Below are 23,949 nucleotides of genomic sequence, written 5' to 3' on the forward strand. Positions count from 1 at the left end.
ATAAATGAGCGTATGTCAAATTGTAAATGGTTGGATGAGAAAAAGACCTTGGAATTATTCTGGATATAGGAACAAGAAATACATTGTTTGGCACTACATTTAAAGCAGCCTATGGTTTTTGGAAGCCACTGTGAAGTTTTATCTACAGCTGAGGATGGTCTAGAAGTTCTCTTATCTATAAAGAAACTAGGAGCATTATTGCTGGAGATTATTCGATTTTTAAAAAATAACAGACGGAATATCACTTAATTCAGTTCCCAGGACATGATCCGTAAGAAGAATGGAATAGTTATTACAAATAATTTTCCTAATCCTTGAGGAGGAACTGTTGAACTGAGACATGAAGTACGGTTGATCTTGTTCAAATTTTTGATGATATTTCTTATATGTTAACAAGTCTTTTCTATCCAAAACATCAACTTTTTCTCGAGCTGTTTTAATGAGAGACATTGGGTATCCTCTATTGTAAAATGGTAAAGATAACTCATCTGCCTGTGATGTATAGTTGTCTACGTCACTACAATTACGTTTAATACATCTTAATTGACCATAAGGGATATTATTTATCCAAGGTTTATAATGTGAACTGTCGTAGTGTAAGAAATTTAGAGTCTCAACGTCTTTCCAAAAAGTTTTAGTAGAGATTTGACCATCAGTTATGGTCAGAGAAATATCCAAAAAGGAAATCGAGGATTTATTAATAGTGCTCGTGAAACAGGTTGAAAGCATTATCATTGAGTATATTGGCAAAATCAGAAAAAAAGAGAAACATCACCATCAAAAATAAAGAAAAGGTCATCTATGTAACGGCCATAGTAGACGGGGTCCGCGCCGAAGTCACGCCCCCAAACACAGGCTTCTTCAAAGGCACCCATGTATTGGTTGGCGAAACTAGGCGCGAATCTCGTCCCCATGGCCGTTCTGAGTGTCTGTAAATAATACTTCTTATTGAAAACAAAATAATTATGTGATAATATAAAGGAAATAGCATCAAGAATAAATTGTTGTAATTCCATATTTATAGACTCTGATTTTGCAAGATAATCAGCGACAACAGAGATGCCCTTCTGGTGTGGAATATTAGAGTAGAGCACCTGGACATCGCAGGTCAAGAAAAAAAAAGAATCTTTCCATTTTATATTTGAGATAACGTTTAAGAAAGAAGTGGTGTCTTTGATGTGTGAACGAAGTGAGGATGCTATTGGTTGTAAGAAATAATCAACAAAATGTGATAAATTAGAAGTGAGGGACCCAACACCAGAAATAATGGGTCTACCAGGAGGTGCAGTGAGTGATTTGTGAATTTTAGGTAGGTGATAATAAGTGGGGGTGATGGGATGAGTGGGTAACAAATATCTTGATTCCTATTTGGATATAATGCCCCTAAGTAGAGCATCATTGACCAAAGTAGTTAATAATTTGTGAAATTCCTGTGAGGGATTAGCAGGCAACTTGACATAAATTCTACTATCGCCAAGCTGCCTGTAAGCTTCAATTAAATAATCATCAGTATTTTGGATTACAATGCCCTTGCCCTTGTCAGCCGGCTTAATGACAAGGGCGGGGTCATTGGCCAGCCTCTGAAGGGCTAATCTTTCCTGAATAGATAGATTGTGTCTATATTTGAATTTTTTGCTTTCTTTCTGACAAAGAGTATTAAAATCATCAAGTGTTTTTTTTATAAAAAATGTCAATTGGGGGACTTCTGTGATGCAATGGAAAAAATTGGGATTTATTTTTAAATTTAGACATATGTTCACTATTATGTTCATGGCTATATATTGGAATGGTTGAATTAACTGTGTTATTTTCCATAGCGAGGGACTCCAATATATCTAAACCAATCCTATCATGGTCATCTAGAACAATTGGTGTACCATCAAGTTTTCGTTGCGACAATTTTTTTGTTGCAAAGTATCTTTTGCGGGCTAGAGTGCGAACATATCTATTCAGTTCTACAAATAACTTAAAAAATGCTGGTGGTTTAGAGGGGGCAAATTTAAGGCCTTTGGATAGGAGTTGCATTTCAGATTTACTGATTTGGGCTGAAGACAAGTTATAAATATTAGTCAGATTTAAAGTCTCTGATCTAGTTTTTTCCCCCCTGTAACCTATGGCCTCCTCTGCATCCTCTATGCTTTCTTCTCTTGCTCTCTTTGGGGAGTCTATTCTGAGGGGCTCATAACGGTTTTGTGAGTGATAGGGAGGCCTGAGCCTGTGCATCGTCTGATCCTTCTCTAAAAAATGAGTAGTGGCTAGAGTACTGTTAATTTGGGACCCATTAGTAGAGTAAGAATTCCCATACGAAAGATGTTTTGGTCTTACTCATAAATCCAAATGGGAGTGTTTGGTTGGAGAGAGCGATCTAATATCAGTATTAGGGTTGTTGGGGGATCTAAATCTGGTAATGGGCTGAGCCCGTTGGTCCTGTTTGGTATGGGGTACATTCCTGGAGTTATTATAAGTTCTATTACGTCTCCAGTTGGACGTGCTGCGAGATCTTCCCCTATTTTGATGATTAATTCTCCTGTTAAAGCTACGAACTCTGTTTGAATTGTAGTCATCTGTATCCCTAAGATACTTTCTATTTTTACCATCTATAACCTCTTTCTCATATTGCTCTAATTTGTGGTTAAGTTTAGAATCATTGAATTTAAATTGTGGATGATTGGTAAATGAACTTAGGCATTTCTTGGTGTCTTCTATTTTGTTTTTAACTGAATTGTTTTCTCTCTACGGTAATTAACAAGAAGATCCATTAATGAAAAAGAACAATTATCTAATAATAAATCCCATTTTTCTTTCAATAAGGGATCGTCAATAAAAGCCATATGTCTTAAAGATTCTGAGACCCCTAGGAATCTTTTCAGTTTTAATATATTTTTGTAAGGTAACCTTATCCCACCAATGGCGGGTTTCTGTTTTCATAAGGTCTTCTAATTTATAGAATAAATTATTGAACGCTCATTATCATTCGGAGTAACTGAAGATAAAATGGTCTCAGAATCCTCATTGAAATTGGCATCATATTGCTGCCTCCTCTTTGCATACTCAGATAAACAAGTTAGATCTGTCATGGTAAATGCGGTACACTAATGGAGCTTGTTTGTTGCAGAAAAGTGACAAAACACCCCAAAAACCTTGAAAAAATTGTCTAACTTTTTTTTGTGTCGACCATTTACATGTCGACCTTTTGACCCTGTCATCCTAATGCATATCTACCATTAGTGGTCGACCTATTGACTGTAGACCTTTTTTGTGTAGCTCTAATAATCCACACCCCTGATATATTGTATATCCCCCAAAATTTTTATTTTCTTTCTATTTTTAAGTATTCAATCAGACACTGGGACTTATAGTATAGCGGGTGTACACAGTCCCATGGCTCTGGCCATTCCCACACAGCACTGCTCAGAGCTCCTCCTCTTCTCAGTATAGACCCTTCAATGTTTTCAGCCCTTAATCTGACCCCGACTGCACTCCCTTACAAACTGGGAGATTGGGCACAATGGGATGTAGTTGCCAATATGGCGGTCAGGATCCCATTGGTCAGCATACCGACGCAGCGATCCTCACCTACAGAATGCCAGCAGGGGGCCCAGGTCTATTCCCGGGCTATGAAGGGTTATGAAGGGCTAGAATACCACCTCATTAGAACAGCATTTAAAGCTCCTAGAACATTTACTATATATTTTGTGGATAGTGATCCCTGTTGTAAGGATCACAGATTCTGCTTTTTAGCAGAATTTGCAATCCTTTGCCTCACATGCTGGGGGCCGCCCATTGCAGGGCAAGGACGAGCCTGACGGGCAAATACAGGAATTCAGGTTGGAACGAGATTTGCGATCCAACCTGAACTAGGCCCAATCTTCAGAAATGTGTGTCTTCGAAGACTGCAGGCCCATGTGAAATTTGGCTTCACATGATTGTTAGTAACAAATCATTTTAATAGTTAATATTTTAATTAGTAAAGTAATTCTACATATTTTGATTTAGCACTGTAAAGCAAGCATACATTCATTTATATCTGGTTTGTACATACTTTACATCACATCCGAGGCTTACTTTCTGCTTAGTAAACAATATAGCTCTGTCATGGTATAAGGCCGAATTCAGACCTGATTGATCCTCCACGATTTTGCAGAGGGCTGCCATCAGATAGCTTCCGCCAATAGAGAGTGAAAACCTGCCCCATGCAAGTGTGCGAATACATGCGTATGCCGTGCGAAAACTTCACCAGACAGCGGACATCTGCAAACTCGTTCGCAACTTACTCACCATCTAATGATTTTTCCAGTTGTTGCGTAGCCCATGACCTACGCCTGCGTTTTTCCTGACACTAACAGAAAACGGGCAGTTACCACCCCCAAATGTCCACTTCCTGTCAATCAACCTGCGTATGCCCAGTGATAAAAAAAAACCCCTCTGGATTTTTTTGCAGTTTGGCCTCGAGCCTGCGTATTATGATCTGTACGCATGCGCAGTGGTTTGATACTCAGCCGCTGTGCAAATTCACACAACAGTAATCAGGTCTGAATTAGGCCCTTATTATCTTAATCCTTATCAGTTTACTTCAGTCATCAGTTTACAGTCACATGCGACATTGATACACAGTGTTATGGCTTAAGCTACTGTACATCTGTATGTACAAAAGAAATAGACATGACTAACACAGGTAATAGGTAACGTTCCATTAATGTGTCATTACTGCTTGTATGTGTTGCTTATTTCATGCTTAAAGTTTTCTGCTAGTGTTCAACAATTTTATTGTTATATAATCCAAGGTATTTGATTGTTTCTGCTACTACTATGATGAATAAAACTTTTTTTAATTATTCCGCCCATGGTAACATTTCTCTGGTACTCTATGGCAAAAATTTTTTTTTATATTGACCCATTAGACATCTGTACAATGGGGGTCATTCCGAGTTGATCGCTCGCTAGCTAGTTTTAGCAGCCGTGCAAACGCTATGGCGCCGCCCACTGGGGAGTGTATTTTAGCTTAGCAGAAGTGCGAATGCTTGTGCAGCTGAGCTCTGGAAAAACAGTTTCTGTAGCTCTGAACCTACTCAGCGCTTGCGATCATTTCAGCCTATTCGTGTCCAGATTTGACGTCATGCACTCGCCCTGCGAACGCCCAGCCACGCCTGCATTTTTTCAGACACGCCTGCATTTTTGCAAACACTCCCTGAAAACGGTCAGTTGACACCCAGAAATGCCCCCTTCCTGTCAATCTTCTTGCGGCCGTCAGTGCGACTGAAAACTTTGCTACAACCTGTGCACAACCACAACGGGCTTTGTACCCGTACGACGCGCATGCGCAGGAATGCAGATTTTTCACCTGATCGCTGCGCTGCAAAAACCGTCAGCGAGCGATCAACTCGGAATGACCCCCAATGTTGTTCTCTTAATTGCTTAAATATTTAATGTCTGTGAGTTTTATGCATGGTTACAGTTCATTCAAAGGTTCTAATTTTACTCCATTTTTCACCCCAATGTCTACCGATTCTCCCCGACTTCTGGCCCTAACAAGGCCCTTTACAAGATCCCGTTGGGATTTGACCCTTTTTTGGATTTCTGCCACAGTCCCCTCCAAGAGTTTAGCTACAAAGCCCACCCCAAATACTCTGAAAAGGTCTGAAGCCGCAAAGGCGTAGAGTAGGGGGTTTACACAGGCACTGAAGAAGGCTAAAGCAGTAGCCCCGGCTCTGCTCCTTTTAACAGCTTTTGCCAGTTTCTCGGATATACTTCCTGAAGTCAGATGGGCAGTCACCTGCATTGCATTGACCACATGGTAGGGAAGCCAAAGTATGGCAAATATCACCAAAATGGCAGCAATTAATTTCTCAATCCGTGACCTTTGTCCAAAGCGGCTTGATTTCAGCTTGATTAAAACCAGCATATAGCTTAAACATACCATAGGAAAAGGAAGCAGGAAAGCTACCAATGTTTCAAAGGAGTAGTGGAAAATAGCCTCTCCACGGCTGGCATGGCAAGGCTCACAAATCTTGGCATTCATCTCTCGATTTTCAATCACTTCTCTGAAGGCAAATGCTGGAATGGCCAAGGCCCCTGCGAGGAGCCATATGGCTAAGAGAACCTTGGTTACTGTTTCCCTTTTGCGGAGAGATTGAGCCATGTATGGGCGGAAGACTGCTAGGAACCGATCCATGCTCATTAAAGCAATGATAAAAATACTTGCATACATATTAAGGCAGCAGAGGTAATAGGCCACCTTACAGACACCCCTACCAAATATCCAACTCTGCTGGGACAAAAACATTATAAAAAATGGAGTGAGCAGAAGGACTGTTCCGTCAGCCACTGCCAAGTTAAGGATAAGAATGCATGTCACAGACTTCTCTCGGCCTTTCATTTTCCATAAAATGCTCCAGATGATGAAAGCGTTTCCAGGTAATCCCAAGGAGGCGGCCAGACCCAGGAATATTGCACCAGAGAGCCGGGAAACCTGGGAACTCAGAATGGTGTCATTCCCATAATTATGCACACAGTGGTTCATTTTTGAAGCAGCTTCACCTACATGGGGTAGAAAATCAAAAGGTAAAAATATGAGGTTTACATTGCAGAAGAAAGCAAACTAACATTATATCCACATCAGCATGTTGTAGTATATTTATCACAGGCAATAAGCCCTAAAATGTTGCCAAATCTGGGGTTTTCCCAGAAATTATGGCTCCTACCAATCCCTGCAGATGATAATAGGGGCTGATTCTGAGATGCAGCAGTGTCTATTGACGGTCACCAGTCTGTGAGTTTATGGAAATTGCATACAAACTCCTTCCCTTGTGTACATCCGTACAGCCGAATGTGTAGGAACTGAGATGCCCACCTTTAGCGCACAATGCACGCTGTATTACCGATTGGTACATCCTTATACTGTACCTCACCATCGGTCCCATCATTAAAACTTGCACCAGCTCCTTTGGCAGGCTCAGTTTCTCCATATGGACCATGGTCTCCTATGCTTGAGGTTGTGTGTTTGTGAATGCAGCCTTACCATGCCACAAAACTCCCATAATATGCCCACTGAGCAGCTCATTTTGTGTGCACTAGTAGTCACCACCCAGTAATTCTCATCACATTTCTGCCACCTTTCTGATACTGTCTGAATCCATGTAACGCAAGCACTATGTGATGCTCTGTATGAGGCCTATAGCTGTCACCAATAGCCTTCAGTGATGTTATTGTTAAAATAAAAAAAATTCTGTGTTTTTTTATTTTGTTTTATTTATTTTGGTGAATCTGAAAGTGGAAGCCCAAGTCTGAGAGGCTAGCCCACACATGTGCTGACAAGGATTTTAGCATCGCATAGTTGCCGTGGTGAGATATTCTGAAGGCCCCCATTCATCAGCGGGTATGGGTCATTAGGTTGACCACACTTAGGTCGACAGTCATTAGGTCGACAGTCATTAGGTCGACCACTATTGGTCGACAGTGACTAGGTCAATACCTGAAATAGGTCGACACAGTCATTAGATCAACATGAACAAGGTCGACATGGAAAAAGGTTGATATGAGTTTTTTTACTTTTTTTGGTGTCGTTTTCTTCATAAAGTGACAGAGAACCCGAATTAGTGCACCGTGTCCCCTTGCATGGCTCGCCATACTTCGGACAAGGTGCTTCGCTCCGCTACCACTGCTCTTGGCATAGGTTACTATTCCCAATCGTAGTCCACGTGAAAAAGTTCATTTTTTTTTAAAAACCGCATGTCGACATTTTTCCATGTCGACCTAGTGACCATGTCGACCTAGAAACCATGTTGACCTAAAGCATGTCGATAAATAGTAGTCGACCTAATGACTGTCGACCTAAGTGTGGTCGACCTAATGACCGTATCTCACATTAGCAACATATTGGTGATATTTGCAGATCACGTGACAGGGCCTCCGAGTGACTGGTATAAATATATTGAGGATCTCATGGGCCGACAATCTGTAACATTGAGTATTCCTATGATTGACATACAGGGCTCTATGTACTAACAGCACAATGCGGTCAAAACGTAGAAAAATTTAGGGCCCGATTCAGACCTGATCGCCAGGCTGCGTTTTCTCACACCCTGCGATCAGATCTGAACTGCGCAGCAATGTGTAGGCGCGATGGACCGCAGCTACAGGGATCGCCAGTCAGCGATGGGTTTGCGCGAAGGATCCGATCGCACGGGCGTTCGCAAGGACATTGACAGGAAGAGGGCGTTTGTGGGTGGCAACTGACCATTTTCAAGGAGTTTCTGGAAAAACGCAGGTGTGTCTAAGCGTTGGAAGGGAGGGTGTCTGACGTGAAATCCGGTCTCGGACAGGCTGAAGTGATTGCAGCGGCTGAGTAAGTCCTGGGGTGCGCAGAGACTGCACAAAATCTGTTTGTACAGCTCTGCTACACATGCGTTCGCACACTTGTACAGCTAAAATACACTAACCCTGTAGATGGCGACTATCCGATCGCAGGGCTACAAAAGTTGCTGCCCTGCGGTCAGTTTTGAATTACCCCCTTAGTTTGACTGCATTCCCATATGTGTGTTCTTGATAAGCAATGTCATCTATATGGGCTTCTTTTCACATAATTTCCCTAGGGGGATCCAATAGCAAGTTCCACCATATCCAGCTGACAAGGGTGGTCATTCCGAATTGATCGCAGCTGCTGCGATCAACTAGCCCACGTCTAGGGGGGGAGTGTACTTTAGCTTAGCAGGGCTGCGATCGCTTGTGCAGCCCTGCTAAGCTAAAAAAAATTCACACAAAACAAGACTAGGCCTATACCTACTTACCCTCTGCGATAGATCCAGCGATGATGAGCTCGGCTTTGACGTCACTCCTCTGCCCTCCGTTCTCCTGGGCATGCGTGCGTTTTACTCCCCACTCCCCGAAAACGGCTCCAAACAGTCCGGATCCACCCTGCACCACCCTCTTCTGTCAATCTTCTTTGCGGTCCGTCCTGCGACCGCTTTCTTCTTAAGCCGCGACGTAACCCTGCGACCCCTGTTGCCGGGCAACATTGCACACGCGCACTGCGGCCGCCACGCATGCGCATTCCGCACCCGTTCGCACTGCAGCGATAAACCGCTGCGTGCGAACGGGTCGGATTGACCCCCTTGATGTGCTTGAACTTAGGGCTTAATTCAGACCTGATCGCTCACTAGCAGTTTTTTGCAGTGCTGCGATCAGATAGTCGCCACCTCCAGGGGAGTGTATTTTAGCTGTGCAAGTGTGCAATCACATGTGCAGCCGAGCAGTGCAAAAAGATCTTTTGCAGTTTTTGAGTAGCCCAGGACTTACTCAGCCGCTGCAATCACATCAGCCTGTCCAGGACCGGAAATTGACGTCAGACACCCGCCCTGCAAACGCTTGGACACACCTGCGTTTTTCCAACCACTCCCTGAAAACAGTCAGTTGCCACCCACAAATGCCCTCTTCCTGTCAATCTCCTTGCAATCTGCTGTGCAAATTGATTCTTTGTAAAACCCATCGCACAGCAACAATCCGCTTTGTACCCGAGTGACGCGCCTGAGCATTGCAGTGCATATGCATGCGCAGTTCTGACCTGATCGCAGCATAGCGAAAAAAGCTAGCATGCGATCAGGTCTGAATTACCCCCTTAGTCCCAGCACAGCTGGACAGGCACAGATAGCAATTTAATCATGACACCCTCTATCCCCCACATACTTGCCTACTTTTGAAAATTAGTTTCATGGAGATTTGCACAATTGAGTGGGACTGTCATTTTCTGATCAAAGGGTGTGTCTGGCTCCACCTATTGCTACTCAGGGGTGTGTCCTGAAGTGGCAGGAAAAAACTAGTGCTAGTACAAAGAACAGCATAAAGCCAGAGCAAGCTTGTGGTAGCATACTACCAGAGACACCTCTGATCTCTGTACCTGTCAGAAACCTCGGTACCTAGCTGGCACCTCTGCCCTCTGTACCTGACAGACACCTCTGCCCTCTGTACCTGGAAGACACTTCTGCTCTCTGTAAATGGCAGACACATCTGCCCATTGTACCTGGTAGCCCTGTGGGAAGATGAGTGGCTCCTCTCAGCATGAGAGGTCAGGGATGATGATTTGGCAGGCAGCCAGGTTATTGCAGGGGCCTGTGTTACAGTCTGGGCCTGGTGCAGTCACATAACACAGTGCTGAGGGTAGGCCCCAGCTTCCTGTATGGTGCGCAGAGTTATCAGCCCAGGTCTGCAGCACAGCTTCCTGTCCTGGTAAGCGGCAACACCCTGGAGCACAGATCACAAAGCCTGCAGCCAGCGCATTCATAACAGGTGAGTGCAAGTATTTCCCTCCTCCGGAGCACTTCACGGGAGTCCCGGCTACCCTCACCCCACGTCGTAAAGCTATAGAGGCTATAGGAAACAGTTACAAAGTTACACTTTGCATCCTCCAAGGCTACCCAGCTACTGTAGAACTAAAATTTCCAGCACTCATTCCCATCAATCACTTCTGCCCAGCTGGAGTGATTCATGGCATCCTCTGTGCTTAAACTCTTCTGAAGAGGCCACCATTGCTGTTGATGCCGCCGCCTTCCCTGCTGCTGACACTCACACTGCCGCTGAGCACAGTGGTGTAAGTTAAACCAGGCGCCCCCCACACACAGAATTTCATTTTTTATGAATTGATACATGCTATAGTCTCTTAGTGTCCCCATATACACACACATGTATATATACACACACACACACACACACACACACACACACACACACACACACACACATATACAGTATGCTGGGTGTGATACGCTTTAACAGTGTTTGGGATGCCGGTGGTCAGAAGACCGACCGCGGCATCCTGATGGAGGGTATCCCTCCCCAGGAGTGCCTATATCTAAACCCTTCCATCCGCCACAGCCTAACACTAACCTTCCCCGGTGGTGCCTATACCTAACCCACCCCTCCTCACAGCCTAAACCTAACCCTATATATATATATACACACACACACACACACACACACACACACACACACACACACACACACACACACATCTATAACCTGAATAAGGTGGAGGAAGGATACAGTAACAACTCTCCTGTATTGGCCACGATTCATTGTATTTCATTCATGTATGAAAAAATACTGTTTTAAAAGAATACTTTTAAAATTTTAAAATAAATATTTGGTATCTTTTTACTGACTGGCCATTTGGCTTTTTTTGTTGGGTCATCTATTTTGGTGAGAGGGTGTTTTTCACAGGATTGCCTTCCATTGCTGGAATAAAGGCCGAATGAATTAGAAGAACTGTACATACAGTATAAGAGGCTTACCCTGCAGGTAAGTCCATCACTTTGATGAGAATACAATATAATCTTACTCTACCATTTATTAGCGCACTCTGGAATTGTGTTTTATTTATGTATTGTATTGGCTCCTACCAACAGAGGCGCCTCGAAGTGTTGCAGCTACACCACTAGATGAGCGAGAGATTAGTGTATTTTTTGGTATTGTGTAACACGCACGTATATATTTACATAGTACATGTGTGTGTATATATATATATATATATATATATATATATATATATATAGTGGCTGTTCTTCACTAAAAGTTACTGTATTCTCCCCTAAGCGGTGTTTGCGAGCCCGCTGCAAGTGCAGTCAGTGGGAGGAGGGCTGGCATGTGCTGGCACAGAAACTGTAGTTGGATAGACAGGCTAAAAAAAAGTAGTTTAACTGTAGCCCTTAGGCAGAGGGCACACGCCATTTTGTGGTTCCCTAAGCTAAGTGGCACTCATGATGACTGAAAATTTTGAGCAGTGCGGTGTGCAGCATCTTCCCTTCTGCCAATGAGACCTGGGGTTCCAGTAGCTCCGGTAGTAGAGACGGAGCTAATCCACCAGGAGGCTGACCGAGACTCAGAGTTCCAGTGGCCTCTATGCAGATGGAGCTCTCATAGAAGGAGCAATGGAGATGGACTTGTGCCCATATAAGGATCCAGGTAGGTGGTTCAGCCTTCCCCTAAGTGTGAGCAGAGAATTATTCAGAGACAGCCAGCACTACAAGACAACTGGATCGGTTTGTAGTAAAGTACCCCACACAGCCCTACACTGCAGGACTACATTTCAGCTGTAACATCGGTAACACTGTAACTCACAGTGTGTAGTGAACAGCATAGTGATCTACTGCAGGAGCTCTCAGCTGTGGGATAAGTACAAGGAGAGCAGGGGACCTGAATGAAAGGAAAGCAGACTGTAGTCAGACATATACATATTGGACAGAAGTAAAAGTAATTATAGGTCGTCAGCTCCAGTTGTTACAAAAGAAGAGTTACAAAGTATTGATTGTGACAAATTATTCAACTGTGTCTGCGGATTAGAGATAATGGGGGTCATTCCGAGTTGATTGCACGCTGCCGATTTTCGCAGCGTAGCGATCAGGTTACTACTGCGCATGCGTATGCACTGCAATGCGCACGCGCGTTGTTCGGGTACAAACAGCATCGTTGCTGTGCAATGCTTCTAGCGATGAATCCATTTGCACGGGTGATCGCAAGGAGATTGACAGAAAGAGGGCGTTTATGGGTGTTTTCTGGGAGTGGAAGGGAAAATGCAGGCGTGCCCAGGGGTTTGCAGGGTAGGCGTCTGACGTCAGTTCCGGGACCGGACACGCTGAAGTTTTCGCAAGGCTGAGTACGTTCAGACCTACTCTGAAACTGAAAAAAAACTTTTTCGGCCCGCTCGGCTGCATATGCGATTGCACACTTGCAAAGCAAAAATACACTCCCCCGTGGGCGGCGACTATGCATTTGCACGGCTGCAAAAAGTAGCTAGCGAGCGATCAACTCGGAATGAGGGCCCGTGTACAACGCTACAGAGCTAGCGTCACTACAGAAATCCCTTAACAAAAACAATAGGAAATAAACAGTCAAGCCTAACAGGGTAATTTCTAGGGGTGTGGTATGGAAGGTAGATAGTAACTAGGTCAACAGTGTCTAGGTCGACCACTATTGGTCGACAGTAACTAGGTTGACAGCGTCTCTAGGTCGACAGGGTCTTTAGGTCGACATGTTCTAGGTCAACAGGTCAAAAAGTCAACATGGGTTTTTGTGTCGTTTTCTTCGTACAGTGACAGGGAACCCCAATTAGTGCACCGTGTCCCCTCGCATGGCTTGCTTCGTTCGCCATGCTTCGGGCAAGTTTACAGTTCGCAATTGTAGTCCACGTGGATCGTTAAGTATGAAAAGGTTAAAAAAAAGCAAAAAATTGTGAAAAGCTCATGTCGACATTTTGACCTGTCGACCTAGAGACCCTGTCGACCTAGAAACCCTGTTGACCTAGTTACTGTCGACCAATAGTGGTCGACCTAGATAGTGTCAACCTAGTTACTGTCAACCTAGAGACCGGATCCCAATTTCTAGCACCTAAGGAGCAGGCACAGTTTCAGCTATAGCTGATCTTCACTAGAACGCACAACTTTTCTTAATTGATTTAACCTAGGCAACATTTTACAATAGAGCCCTCATCAGCAGTTATTTATTAACTTTTAAGGATAAGAGGATGACAACATAACACCAATGTAAAACTGTGCACCATCATTACAGAACTTGCTGAACTCATTAATGCTAGTACTTTGCATGCCTGCTAAATAGGACATAGGAAAAGGGATTTAAGACAAGTCTTGAGTCTAATTGCAGATAGTGTACATTTTCTGTATCTAATTGCTTGGTTGTTATTGTACTCATTAAGGTGCAATAGTAAATTTGGAGTGTAATTTTAAGTACAGTAATTGTTAATTAGAATTCATTGTGATTAGTCACTCGCTGTAAAGGGGGGTACTCACGGAGCGATATTCTAAGCAATCTGACTAGATTGTTTTAGAATTTGAGCATTATCGCTCCGTGTGTAGCCCCCTCAGCGATAGCGATGCGCAGGCCCGCACATCGCTATCGCTGGTGCTAGACTGGCCTGCATGCAGGCCAATCTAACGGGTCACTCACTTCACCCGCTGGGTGAAGTGAGCGCCCCCGCCCCCCCGTCTCCCCTTCACGCTCAGCACAGATCTCGCTGTGCTGAGCGGCGGGAGAAATGTGTGCTGAGCGGTTCGCTTAGCACACATCTCTCCCGCATCGGCCCGTCTATATGGGCCTTAAAACTGTAAGATAAGCCTTTCTTTTCTGAAAGAGTTTCTGTGGATGGGTCAGGTTTGCGAGTAATAGTAACCCTATTGCAGATATTCAACATAGACCAGGAAAATGAGAATTCTTTGTAAGGTTCCTGTATAATAAGAATTGCCTGCTGTTGGATGTGTACTGTTAGAGTAAATATTTGGAACAATTATATGTATCTATGAAATATTATAAGACTGTATTTAACTTTACTTTTGAGGACATCCAAAGAATCAATTCAGTTATTGCCATTAATAAACTACTGAGTCCTCTTTAAAATCCTTGAGTCATTAAACCTTTACTGAGGAGTTTGGGATGGATCCTGGTAAGAGAAAAGGTAATTAAACACTCTACTGGGTATTACAGTGTATATATATATATATATATATATATATATATATATACACACACACATATATGTGTATATATTAGTGATGAGCGGGTTCGGTTTCTCGGAAACCGAACCCCCCCGAACTTCAGCCTTTTTACACGGGTCCGAGCCGTGCTCGGATTCTCCCGTGTGGCTCGGGTAAACCGAGCGTGCCCGAACGTCATCATCCCGCTGTCGGATTCTCGCGAGATTCGGATTCTATATAAGCAGCCGCGCGTCGCCGCCATTTTTGCACGTGCATTGAGATTGATAGGGAGAGGACGTGGCTGGCGTCCTCTCCGTTATAGTAGAAAAGACTGAGTGACTTAGTTATAATTGTGGGGAGGATTGGGGACGGGGAGCAGCTGTTAGGGAGTACAGTGCAGGGTTTTGATTATAATACCACCAGTGAGTTTAATCCGTTGATTCTCTGCCTGAAAAAAACGCTCCACCATATCTGTGCTCACTCAGTGTGCTGCACTGCTGCATGATATATCTGTGCTGAGTGCACTGCTCACACTGCCTAATTGTGGGGACTGGGGAGCAGTTATAGCAGGAGTACAGTGCACAGTTTTGCTGACAGTGACCACCAGTCCAGTATACGTTTGTCTGCCTGAAAAACACTCCTGTGGTGGCTTTTTTTTTCTTCATACTAGTTTAGCAGTCTACTGACAGTGTCCACCAGGTCCGTTATTATTATACAGTATATTATATATATATATAGCAGTACGGTAGGCCACGGCTGTACCTACCTCTGTGTTGTCAGTGCACTCGTCGTCCATAAGTAATATAATACTATACTATCCATCCATCTACATTGTATACCTGTGGTGGCTTTTTTTTTTTCTTCATACTAGTTTAGCAGTCTGCTGACAGTGTCCACCAGGTCCGTTATTATTATACAGTATATTATATATATATATATATATATATAGCAGTACGGTAGGCCACGGCTGTACCTACCTCTGTGTCGTCAGTGCACTCGTCGTCCATAAGTAATATAATACTATACTATCCATCCATCTACATTGTATACCTGTGGTGGCTTTTTTTTTCTTCATACTAGTTTAGCAGTCTGCTGACAGTGTCCACCAGGTCCGTTATTATTATACAGTATAATATATATATATATATATATATATATATATATAGCAGTACGGTAGGCCACGGCTGTACCTACCTCTGTGTCGTCAGTGCACTCGTCGTCCATAAGTAATATAATACTATACTATCCATCCATCTACATTGTATACCTGTGGTGGCTTTTTTTTTCTTCATACTAGTTTAGCAGTCTGCTGACAGTGTCCACCAGGTCCGTTATTATTATACAGTATATTATATATATATATAGCAGTACGGTAGGCCACAGCTGTACCTACCTCTGTGTCGTCAGTGCACTCGTCGTCCATAAGTAATATAATACTATACTATCCATCCATCTACATTGTATACCTGTGGTGGCTTTTTTCTTCTTCATACTAGTTTAGCAGTCTGCTGACAGTGTCCACCAGGTCCGTTATTATTATACAGTATATTATATATATATATAGCAGCACGGTAGGCCACGGCTGTACCTACCTCTGTGTCGTCAGTGCACTCGTCGTCCATAAGTAATATAATACTATACTATCCATCCATCTACATTGTATACCTGTGGTGGCTTTTTTTTTCTTCATACTAGTTTAGCAGTCTGCTGACAGTGTCCACCAGGTCCGTTATTATTATACAGTATATTATATATATATATATATATATATATATATAGCAGTACGGTAGGCCACGGCTGTACCTACCTCTGTGTCGTCAGTGCACTCGTCGTCCATAAGTAATATAATACTATACTATCCATCCATCTACATTGTATACCTGTGGTGGCTTTTTTTTTCTTCATACTAGTTTAGCAGTCTGCTGACAGTGTCCACCAGGTCCGTTATTATTATACAGTATATTATATATATATATACATATAGCAGTACGGTAGGCCACGGCTGTACCTACCTCTGTGTCGTCAGTGCACTCGTCGTCCATAAGTAATATAATACTATACTATCCATCCATCTACATTGTATACCTGTGGTGGCTTTTTTTTTCTTCATACTAGTTTAGCAGTCTGCTGACAGTGTCCACCAGGTCCGTTATTATTATACAGTATATTATATATATATATTTATATATATATATATATAGCAGTACGGTAGGCAACGGCTGTACCTACCTCTGTGCCGTCAGTGCACTCGTCGTCCATAAGTAATATAATACTATACTATCCATCCATCTACATTGTATACCTGTGGTGGGTTTTTTTTTCTTCATACTAGTTTAGCAGTCTGCTGACAGTGTCCACCAGGTCCGTTATTATTATACAGTGTATATATATATATATATATATATATATATGCGAAGGATGATACAGCGCCACTTGTGGATTAAGATCTCAGTGGTAAAAAATTTTATTAAAAAAAAAATTGTTAAGAAGAAATTTAAAACACAACCGCCTTGTTATAGGTGTCTGCCACCCCTTAAGGTTGCAACACTAGTACAATGCTGCCTAAAAAGATATACAGTGGGGGGATAAGGGTACCGGCGACTACTGTTGTGTGAACGCGCAAAAGGTTACTATTAAAAACGTATGATTCATGAGCCAAAAAATATAAAATCGAACAAACAGTTTTAATAGCAGATATAGGTAAGATACATAAAAGGTCATGAAAGATCCAAAAACACGTAAAAAGGGTAAAAAGATAAAAAGGTAAGGACTTAGCTTTTAAAATAGGCAAGGGGGTCACTACAGGGAACCCAACGCGTTTCGTCACATCAGACTTCTTCAAATACCTGTGGTGGCTTTTTTTTTCTTCATACTAGTTTAGCAGTCTGCTGACAGTGTCCACCAGGTCCGTTATTATTATACAGTATATTATATATATATATATATATATATAGCAGTACGGTAGGCCACGGCTGTACCTACCTCTGTGTCGTCAGTGCACTCGTCGTCCATAAGTAATATAATACTATACTATCCATCCATCTACATTGTATACCTGTGGTGGCTTTTAGTTGTGCGCATTAAAATATGGAGAACAAAAATGTGGAGGTTAAAAAAATAAGGAAAGATCAAGATCCACTTCCACCTCGTGCTGAAGCTGCTGCCACTAGTCATGGCCGAGACGATGAAATGCCATTAACGTCGTCTGCCAAGGCCGATGCCCAATGTCATAGTACAGAGCATGTAAAATCCAAAACACAAAAGATCAGTAAAATGACCCAAAAATCAAAATTAAAAGCGTCTGAGGAGAAGCGTAAACTTGCCAATATGCCATTTACGACACGGAGTGGCAAGGAACGGCTGAGGCCCTGGCCTATGTTCATGGCTAGTGGTTCAGCTTCACATGAGGATGGAAGCACTCATCCTCTCGCTAGAAAAAAGAAAAGACTTAAGCTGGCAAAAGCACAGCAAAGAACTGTGCATTCTTCGAAATCACAAATCCCCAAGGAGAGTCCAATTGTGTCGGTTGCGATGCCTGACCTTCCCAACACTGGACAGGAAGAGCTTGCGCCTTCCACCATTTGCACGCCCCCTGCAAGTGCTGGAAGGAGCACCTGCAGTCCAGTTCCTGATAGTCAAATTGAAGATGTCAGTGTTGAAGTACACCAGGATGAGGATATGGGTGTTGCTGGCGCTGGGGAGGAAATTGACAAGGAGGATTCTGATGGTGATGTGGTTTGTTTAAGACAGGCACCCGGGGAGACACCTGTTGTCCGTGGGAGGAATATGGCCATTGACATGCCTGGTCAAAATACAAAAAAAATCAGCTCTTCAGTGTGGAATTATTTCAATAGAAATGCGGACAACTGGTGTCAAGCCGTGTGTTGCCTTTGTCAAGCTGTAATAAGTAGGGGTAAGGACGTTAACCACCTCGGAACAACCTCCCTTATATGTCACCTGCAGCGCATTCATAATAAGTCAGTGACAAGTTCAAAAACTTTGGGCGACAGCGGAAGCAGTCCACTGACCAGTAAATCCCTTCCTCTTGTAACCAAGCTCCCGCAAACCACACCACCAACTCCCTCAGTGTCAATTTCCTCCTTACCCAGGAAAGCCAATAGTCCTGCAGGCCATGTCACTGGGAAGTCTGACGAGTCCTCTCCTGCCTGGGATTCCTCCGATGCATCCTTGAGTGTAACGCCTACTGCTGCTGGCGCTGCTGTTGTTGCTGCTGGGAGTCAATCGTCATCCCAGAGGGGAAGTCGGAAGACCACTTGTACTACTTCCAGTAAGCAATTGACTGTCCAACAGTCCTTTTCGAGGAAGATGAAATATCACAGCAGTCATCCTGTTGCAAAGCAGATAATTAAGGCCTTGACAACTATGTTGGTGTTAGACGTGCATCCAGTATCCGCCGTTAGTTCACGGGGAACTAGAGAATTGCTTGAGGTAGTGTGCCCCCGTTACCAAATACCATCTAGGTTCCACTTCTCTAGGCAGGCGATACCGAGAATATACACGGACGTCAGAAAAAGACTCACCAGTGTCCTAAAAAATGCAGTTGTACCCAATGTCCACTTAACCACGGACATGTGGACAAGTGGAGCAGGGCAGACTCTGGACTATATGACTGTGACAGCCCACTGGGTAGATGTATTGCCTCCCTCTGCAAGAACAGCAGCGACGGCACCAGTAGCAGCATCTCGCAAACGCCAACTCGTTCCTAGGCAGGCTACGCTTTGTATCACTGCTTTCCAGAATACGCACACAGCTGAAAACCTCTTACGGCAACTGAGGAAGATCATCGCAGAATGGCTTACCCCAATTGGACTCTCCTGGGGATTTGTGGCATCGGACAACGCCAGCAATATTGTGCGTGCATTACATCTGGGCAAATTCCAGCACGTCCCATATTTTGCACATACCTTGAATTTGGTGGTGCAGAATTATTTAAAAAACGACAGGGGCGTGCAAGAGATGCTGTCGGTGGCCAGAAGAATTGTGGGCCACTTTCGGCGAACAGGCACCGCGTACAGAAGACTGGAGCACCACCAAACACTCCTGAACCTGCCCTGCCATCATCTGAAGCAAGAGGTGGTAACGAGGTTGAATTCAACCCTCTATATGCTTCAGAGGATGGAGGAGCAGCAAAAGGCCATTCAAGCCTATACATCTGCCCACGATATAGGCAAAGGAGGTGGAATGCACCTGTCTCAAGCGCAGTGGAGAATGATTTCAACGTTGTGCAAGGTTCTGCAACCTTTTGAACTTGCCACACGTGAAGTCAGTTCAGACACTGCCAGCCTGAGTCAGGTCATTCCCCTCATCAGGCTTTTGCAGAAGAAGCTGGAGGCATTGAAGGAGGAGCTAAAACAGCGATTCCGCTAGGCATGTGGGACTTGTGGATGGAGCCCTTCATTCGCTTAACCAGGATTCACGGGTGGTCAATCTGTTGAAATCAGAGCACTACATTTTGGCCACCGTGCTCGATCCTAGATTTAAAACCTACGTTGGATCTCTCTTTCCGGCAGACACAAGTCTGCAGAGGTTCAAAGACCTGCAGGTGAGAAAATTGTCAAGTCAAGCGGAACGCGACCCGTCAACATCTCCTCCTTCCCATTCTCCCGCAACTGGGGGTGCGAGGAAAAGGCTACGAATTCCGTGCCCACCCGCTGGCGGTGATGCAGGGCAGTCTGGAGCGACTGCTGATGCTGACATCTGGTCCGGACTGAAGGACCTGCCAACGATTACTGACATGTCGTCTACTGTCACTGCATATGATTCTCTCACCATTGAAAGAATGATGGAGGATTATATGAGTGACCGCATCCAAGTAGGCACGTCAGACAGTCCGTACGTATACTGGCAGGAAAAAGAGGCAATTTGGAGGCCCTTGCACAAACTGGCTTTATTCTACCTAAGTTGCCCTCCCTCCAGTGTGTACTCCGAAAGAGTGTTTAGTGTCGCCGCTCACCTTGTCAGCAATCGGCGTACAAGGTTACTTCCAGAAAATGTGGAGAAGATGATGTTTATTAAAATGAATTATAATCAATTCCTCCATGGAGACATTCACCAGCAGCAATTGCCTCCAGAAAGTACACGGGGACCTGAGATGGTGGATTCCAGTGGGGACGAATTAATAATCTGTGAGGAGGGGGATGTACACAGTGAAAGGGGTGATGAATCGGACGATGCTGATGAGGTGGACATCTTGCCTCTGTAGAGCCAGTTTGTGCAAGGAGAGATTGATTGCTTCTTTTTTGGTGGGGGCCCAAACCAACCAGTCATTTCAGTCACAGTCGTGTGGCAGACCCTGTCGCTGAAATGATGGGTTTGTTAAAGTGTGCATGTCCTGTTTATACAACATAAGGGTGGGTGGGAGGGCCCAAGGACGATTCCATCTTGCACCTCTTTTTTCTTTCATTTTTCTTTGCGTCATGTGCTGTTTGGGGAGTATTTTTTTGAAGGGCCATCCTGCGTGACACTGCAGTGCCACTCCTAGATGGGCCAGGTGTTTGTGTCGGCCACTTGTGTCGCTTAGCTTAGTCACACAGCGACCTTGGGGCGCCTCTTTTTTTCTTTGCTTCATGTGCTGTTTGGGAAATATTTTTTTCAAGTGCCATCCTGTCTGACACTGCAGTGCCACTCCTAGATGGGCCAGGTGTTTGTGTCGGCCACTTGGGTCGCTTAGCTTAGTCACACAGCTACCTCGGTGCAAATTTTAGGACTAAAAATAATATTGTGAGGTGTGAGGTGTTCAGAATAGACTGAAAATGAGTGGAAATTATGGTTATTGAGGTTAATAATACTATGGGATCAAAATGACCCCCAAATTCTATGATTTAAGCTGTTTTTTAGGGTTTTTTGTAAAAAACACCCGAATCCAAAACACACCCGAATCCGACAAAAAAAATTCGGTGAGGTTTTGCCAAAACGCGTTCGAACCCAAAACACGGCCGCGGAACCGAACCCAAAACCAAAACACAAAACCCGAAAAATTTCCGGTGCACATCACTAGTATATATATATATATATATATATATATATATATTGTAAATGGGTAAATCAGTGCGCTTGTACAATTTATGCGAAGTACCTTACTGAAAAAGTGTAATCTACAGTCACAAATAAATTTGGTCAAATGACCGGTCCAATAATTGAGTTCTTCCAAAATTAGTGTTAAGGTTTAATTGTCAGACAGTCCACACTTTCCCCGTTTTATCGGGTGGCTGCTCAGTTCTTCAAAAAGTGCCACTAGGTATGCGTAGCCCAAAGGAGAATCTGCAAATAGAGGAAGAAACAGCAGAGCGCCTATAGTGTAGTATCCTTTAAAACAGTTTTTGTCACACGCAAGAATAATATTGCGTACCGGATTACGGCTTGACACATTGCCTATCGATCCCCTGGTCTTTTAGTCCACGTCTCTGTCGGAATCTTTTGATATTCGCGCCTATCAGAATGTAATCAAACATTGCAAGGATACTGGAGTACTACTGGTTGTCTGCTTGGAAAGTTGTTTCCTGTGTGAACCTGTATGGACATTCTATCCGTATCTATTTTTAACGCTCGTATTTGACCCATGAGGTCCACTTCTGGCAGAATCTTGCTGTCTCCACCTTCCTTTAAGAAAATTAGAAACGTAGGAAGTAGATGAATTTTTATCAGTTGGACGCATGAGAATGGCTGGAAGCATCGGCAGCCTTGTTTGTGATGCTTTGAGATTAATTTTTGATAAATCCTGATTATCCACCTTGTTTGACTACATTCTGATAGGCGCGAATACCGAAAGATTCCGACAGAGACGTGGACTAAAAGACCAGGGGATCGATAGGCATTGTGTCAAGCCGTAATCCGGTACGCAATATTATTCTTGCGTGTGACAAAAACTGTTTTAAAGGATACTACACTATAGGCGCTCTGCTGTTTCTTCCTCTATTTGCATATATATATATATATATATATATATATATATATATATATATATTCTACACACTCTCACATGTACACAAACATGTAATAGAGAAGCATAATATAACAAACAAGTACAATGTATACGTACATACACAGTAAATCTGTGCGTGTGTGTTGTGTATGTTTATATACACACACACACACACACACACACACACACACACACACACACACACACACACACACTGTATATCTGTTAAATATGTCCAGGACACAACAGGGCAGAGGGGTAGCCTAGTAAGTGTCCCAGTGTCTTTTACTAGATGTAGACACACCTGTCAGGTGCAGGCTGCACCATGCAGCGAGGGTAGTTTTGTTCTCCAGTGAGTCAGTCCTACAGGTACCGTGCAGGCTCTTTTCCCCAGGAGCCACAGCTGCTGCCTCTGCCCTCCCCCGGCAGCTGCAACCGCTGCCTCTGTCCCCTGGGACCCGGTGCCTCTGCCCCCCGCCGGGAGCTGCAGCATCTGTCCCCTGGTACCCACCACCTCTGGCCTCCACCAGGAGCTGCAGCTGCTGCCTCTGTCCCCTGCCACCTCTGGCCTCCACCGGGAGCTGCAGCCTCTGTCCCCTGGGACCCACCGCCCCTGCCCCCCACCGGGAGCTGCAACTGCTGCCTCTGTCCCCTGGTACCCACCACCTCTGGCCTCCACCAGGAGCTGCAGCTGCTGCCTCTGTCCCCTGCCACCTCTGGCCTCCACCGGGAGCTGCAGCCTCTGTCCCCTGGGACCCACCGCCTCTGCCCTCTGCCGGGAGCCACTGCCTATGTCCGATGGGACCCTCCGCCTCTGCATAAGTGAATAATGAGAACAGATCAGGGAGGGGAACCCAGGTGAATAGCAGGCTGCTGGCAACATGCGTAATGGGGGACAATGGAGGAAATGCCCCCTTCAGGGCTGACGCCTGTTGGCAAATGACTCCATTGTCTCTGGCAGTTCCGACTGTGGCCGAGCACACTAGCTGCTCACGTTGCATCTCTGTGCACTGCAGGATGGTCACCGCTACAACCTCACGGTGGCTGGCATTTAAGTAACATGACGTCACATGTCATGATGTCTACCATACAGGCCCCGTCCTCCAGCATTTCCAGACTCGCTCATGCGCAGTGGGTATGGACCTTTGTGGTGGGACTAAAAGAAGGAATAAGGATGAGCGGGAGGGACAGGAAGGAGACTGGATGGTAGATCAGCTGTGTGCTTATCTGCAGTACTCAAACAAGGTGACTGGTTCCAAGGGAGGGGACCATCCACTGGGAAGTATACCTGATGTGACTTACCCTTATAGTGGTTTTGTATGTGTACATAGTTAAGAGTTTAGTTATGAAAGCTAGGCAGACTGATGATGAGCCTCATGAAAATGCCACATTATTAAAAGGCATTGAAATGTTGCTTCATAGATACGATTTGGAGTGAATCACTGTAGTGCCGCACCTCTCGTACAGTGTATCCATTCATCTGTGAAGGCACCCAATGTTAAGTATACTCAAAGTTGCTGTGCCGGGCCCCTG

General features: G+C 44.3%; 1 protein-coding gene across 1 annotated transcript in view; it reads right to left on the bottom strand.

The window, feature by feature from the left end:
• Nucleotides 1-4,024: 4,024 nt before the first annotated feature.
• Nucleotides 4,025-23,949, bottom strand: part of LTB4R2 (leukotriene B4 receptor 2) — a 62,555-nt gene continuing 42,630 nt past the window's right edge. The window contains exon 3 of the mRNA XM_063914005.1: nucleotides 4,025-6,537. Coding sequence (XP_063770075.1) covers nucleotides 5,450-6,520 — 1,071 coding nt within the window. The 5' untranslated portion in view covers nucleotides 6,521-6,537 and the 3' untranslated portion in view covers nucleotides 4,025-5,449. The remainder of the gene's footprint in view (nucleotides 6,538-23,949) is intronic.

Source organism: Pseudophryne corroboree, chromosome 1, assembly GCF_028390025.1.
Source record: "Pseudophryne corroboree isolate aPseCor3 chromosome 1, aPseCor3.hap2, whole genome shotgun sequence".
Taxonomy (NCBI): domain Eukaryota; kingdom Metazoa; phylum Chordata; class Amphibia; order Anura; family Myobatrachidae; genus Pseudophryne; species Pseudophryne corroboree.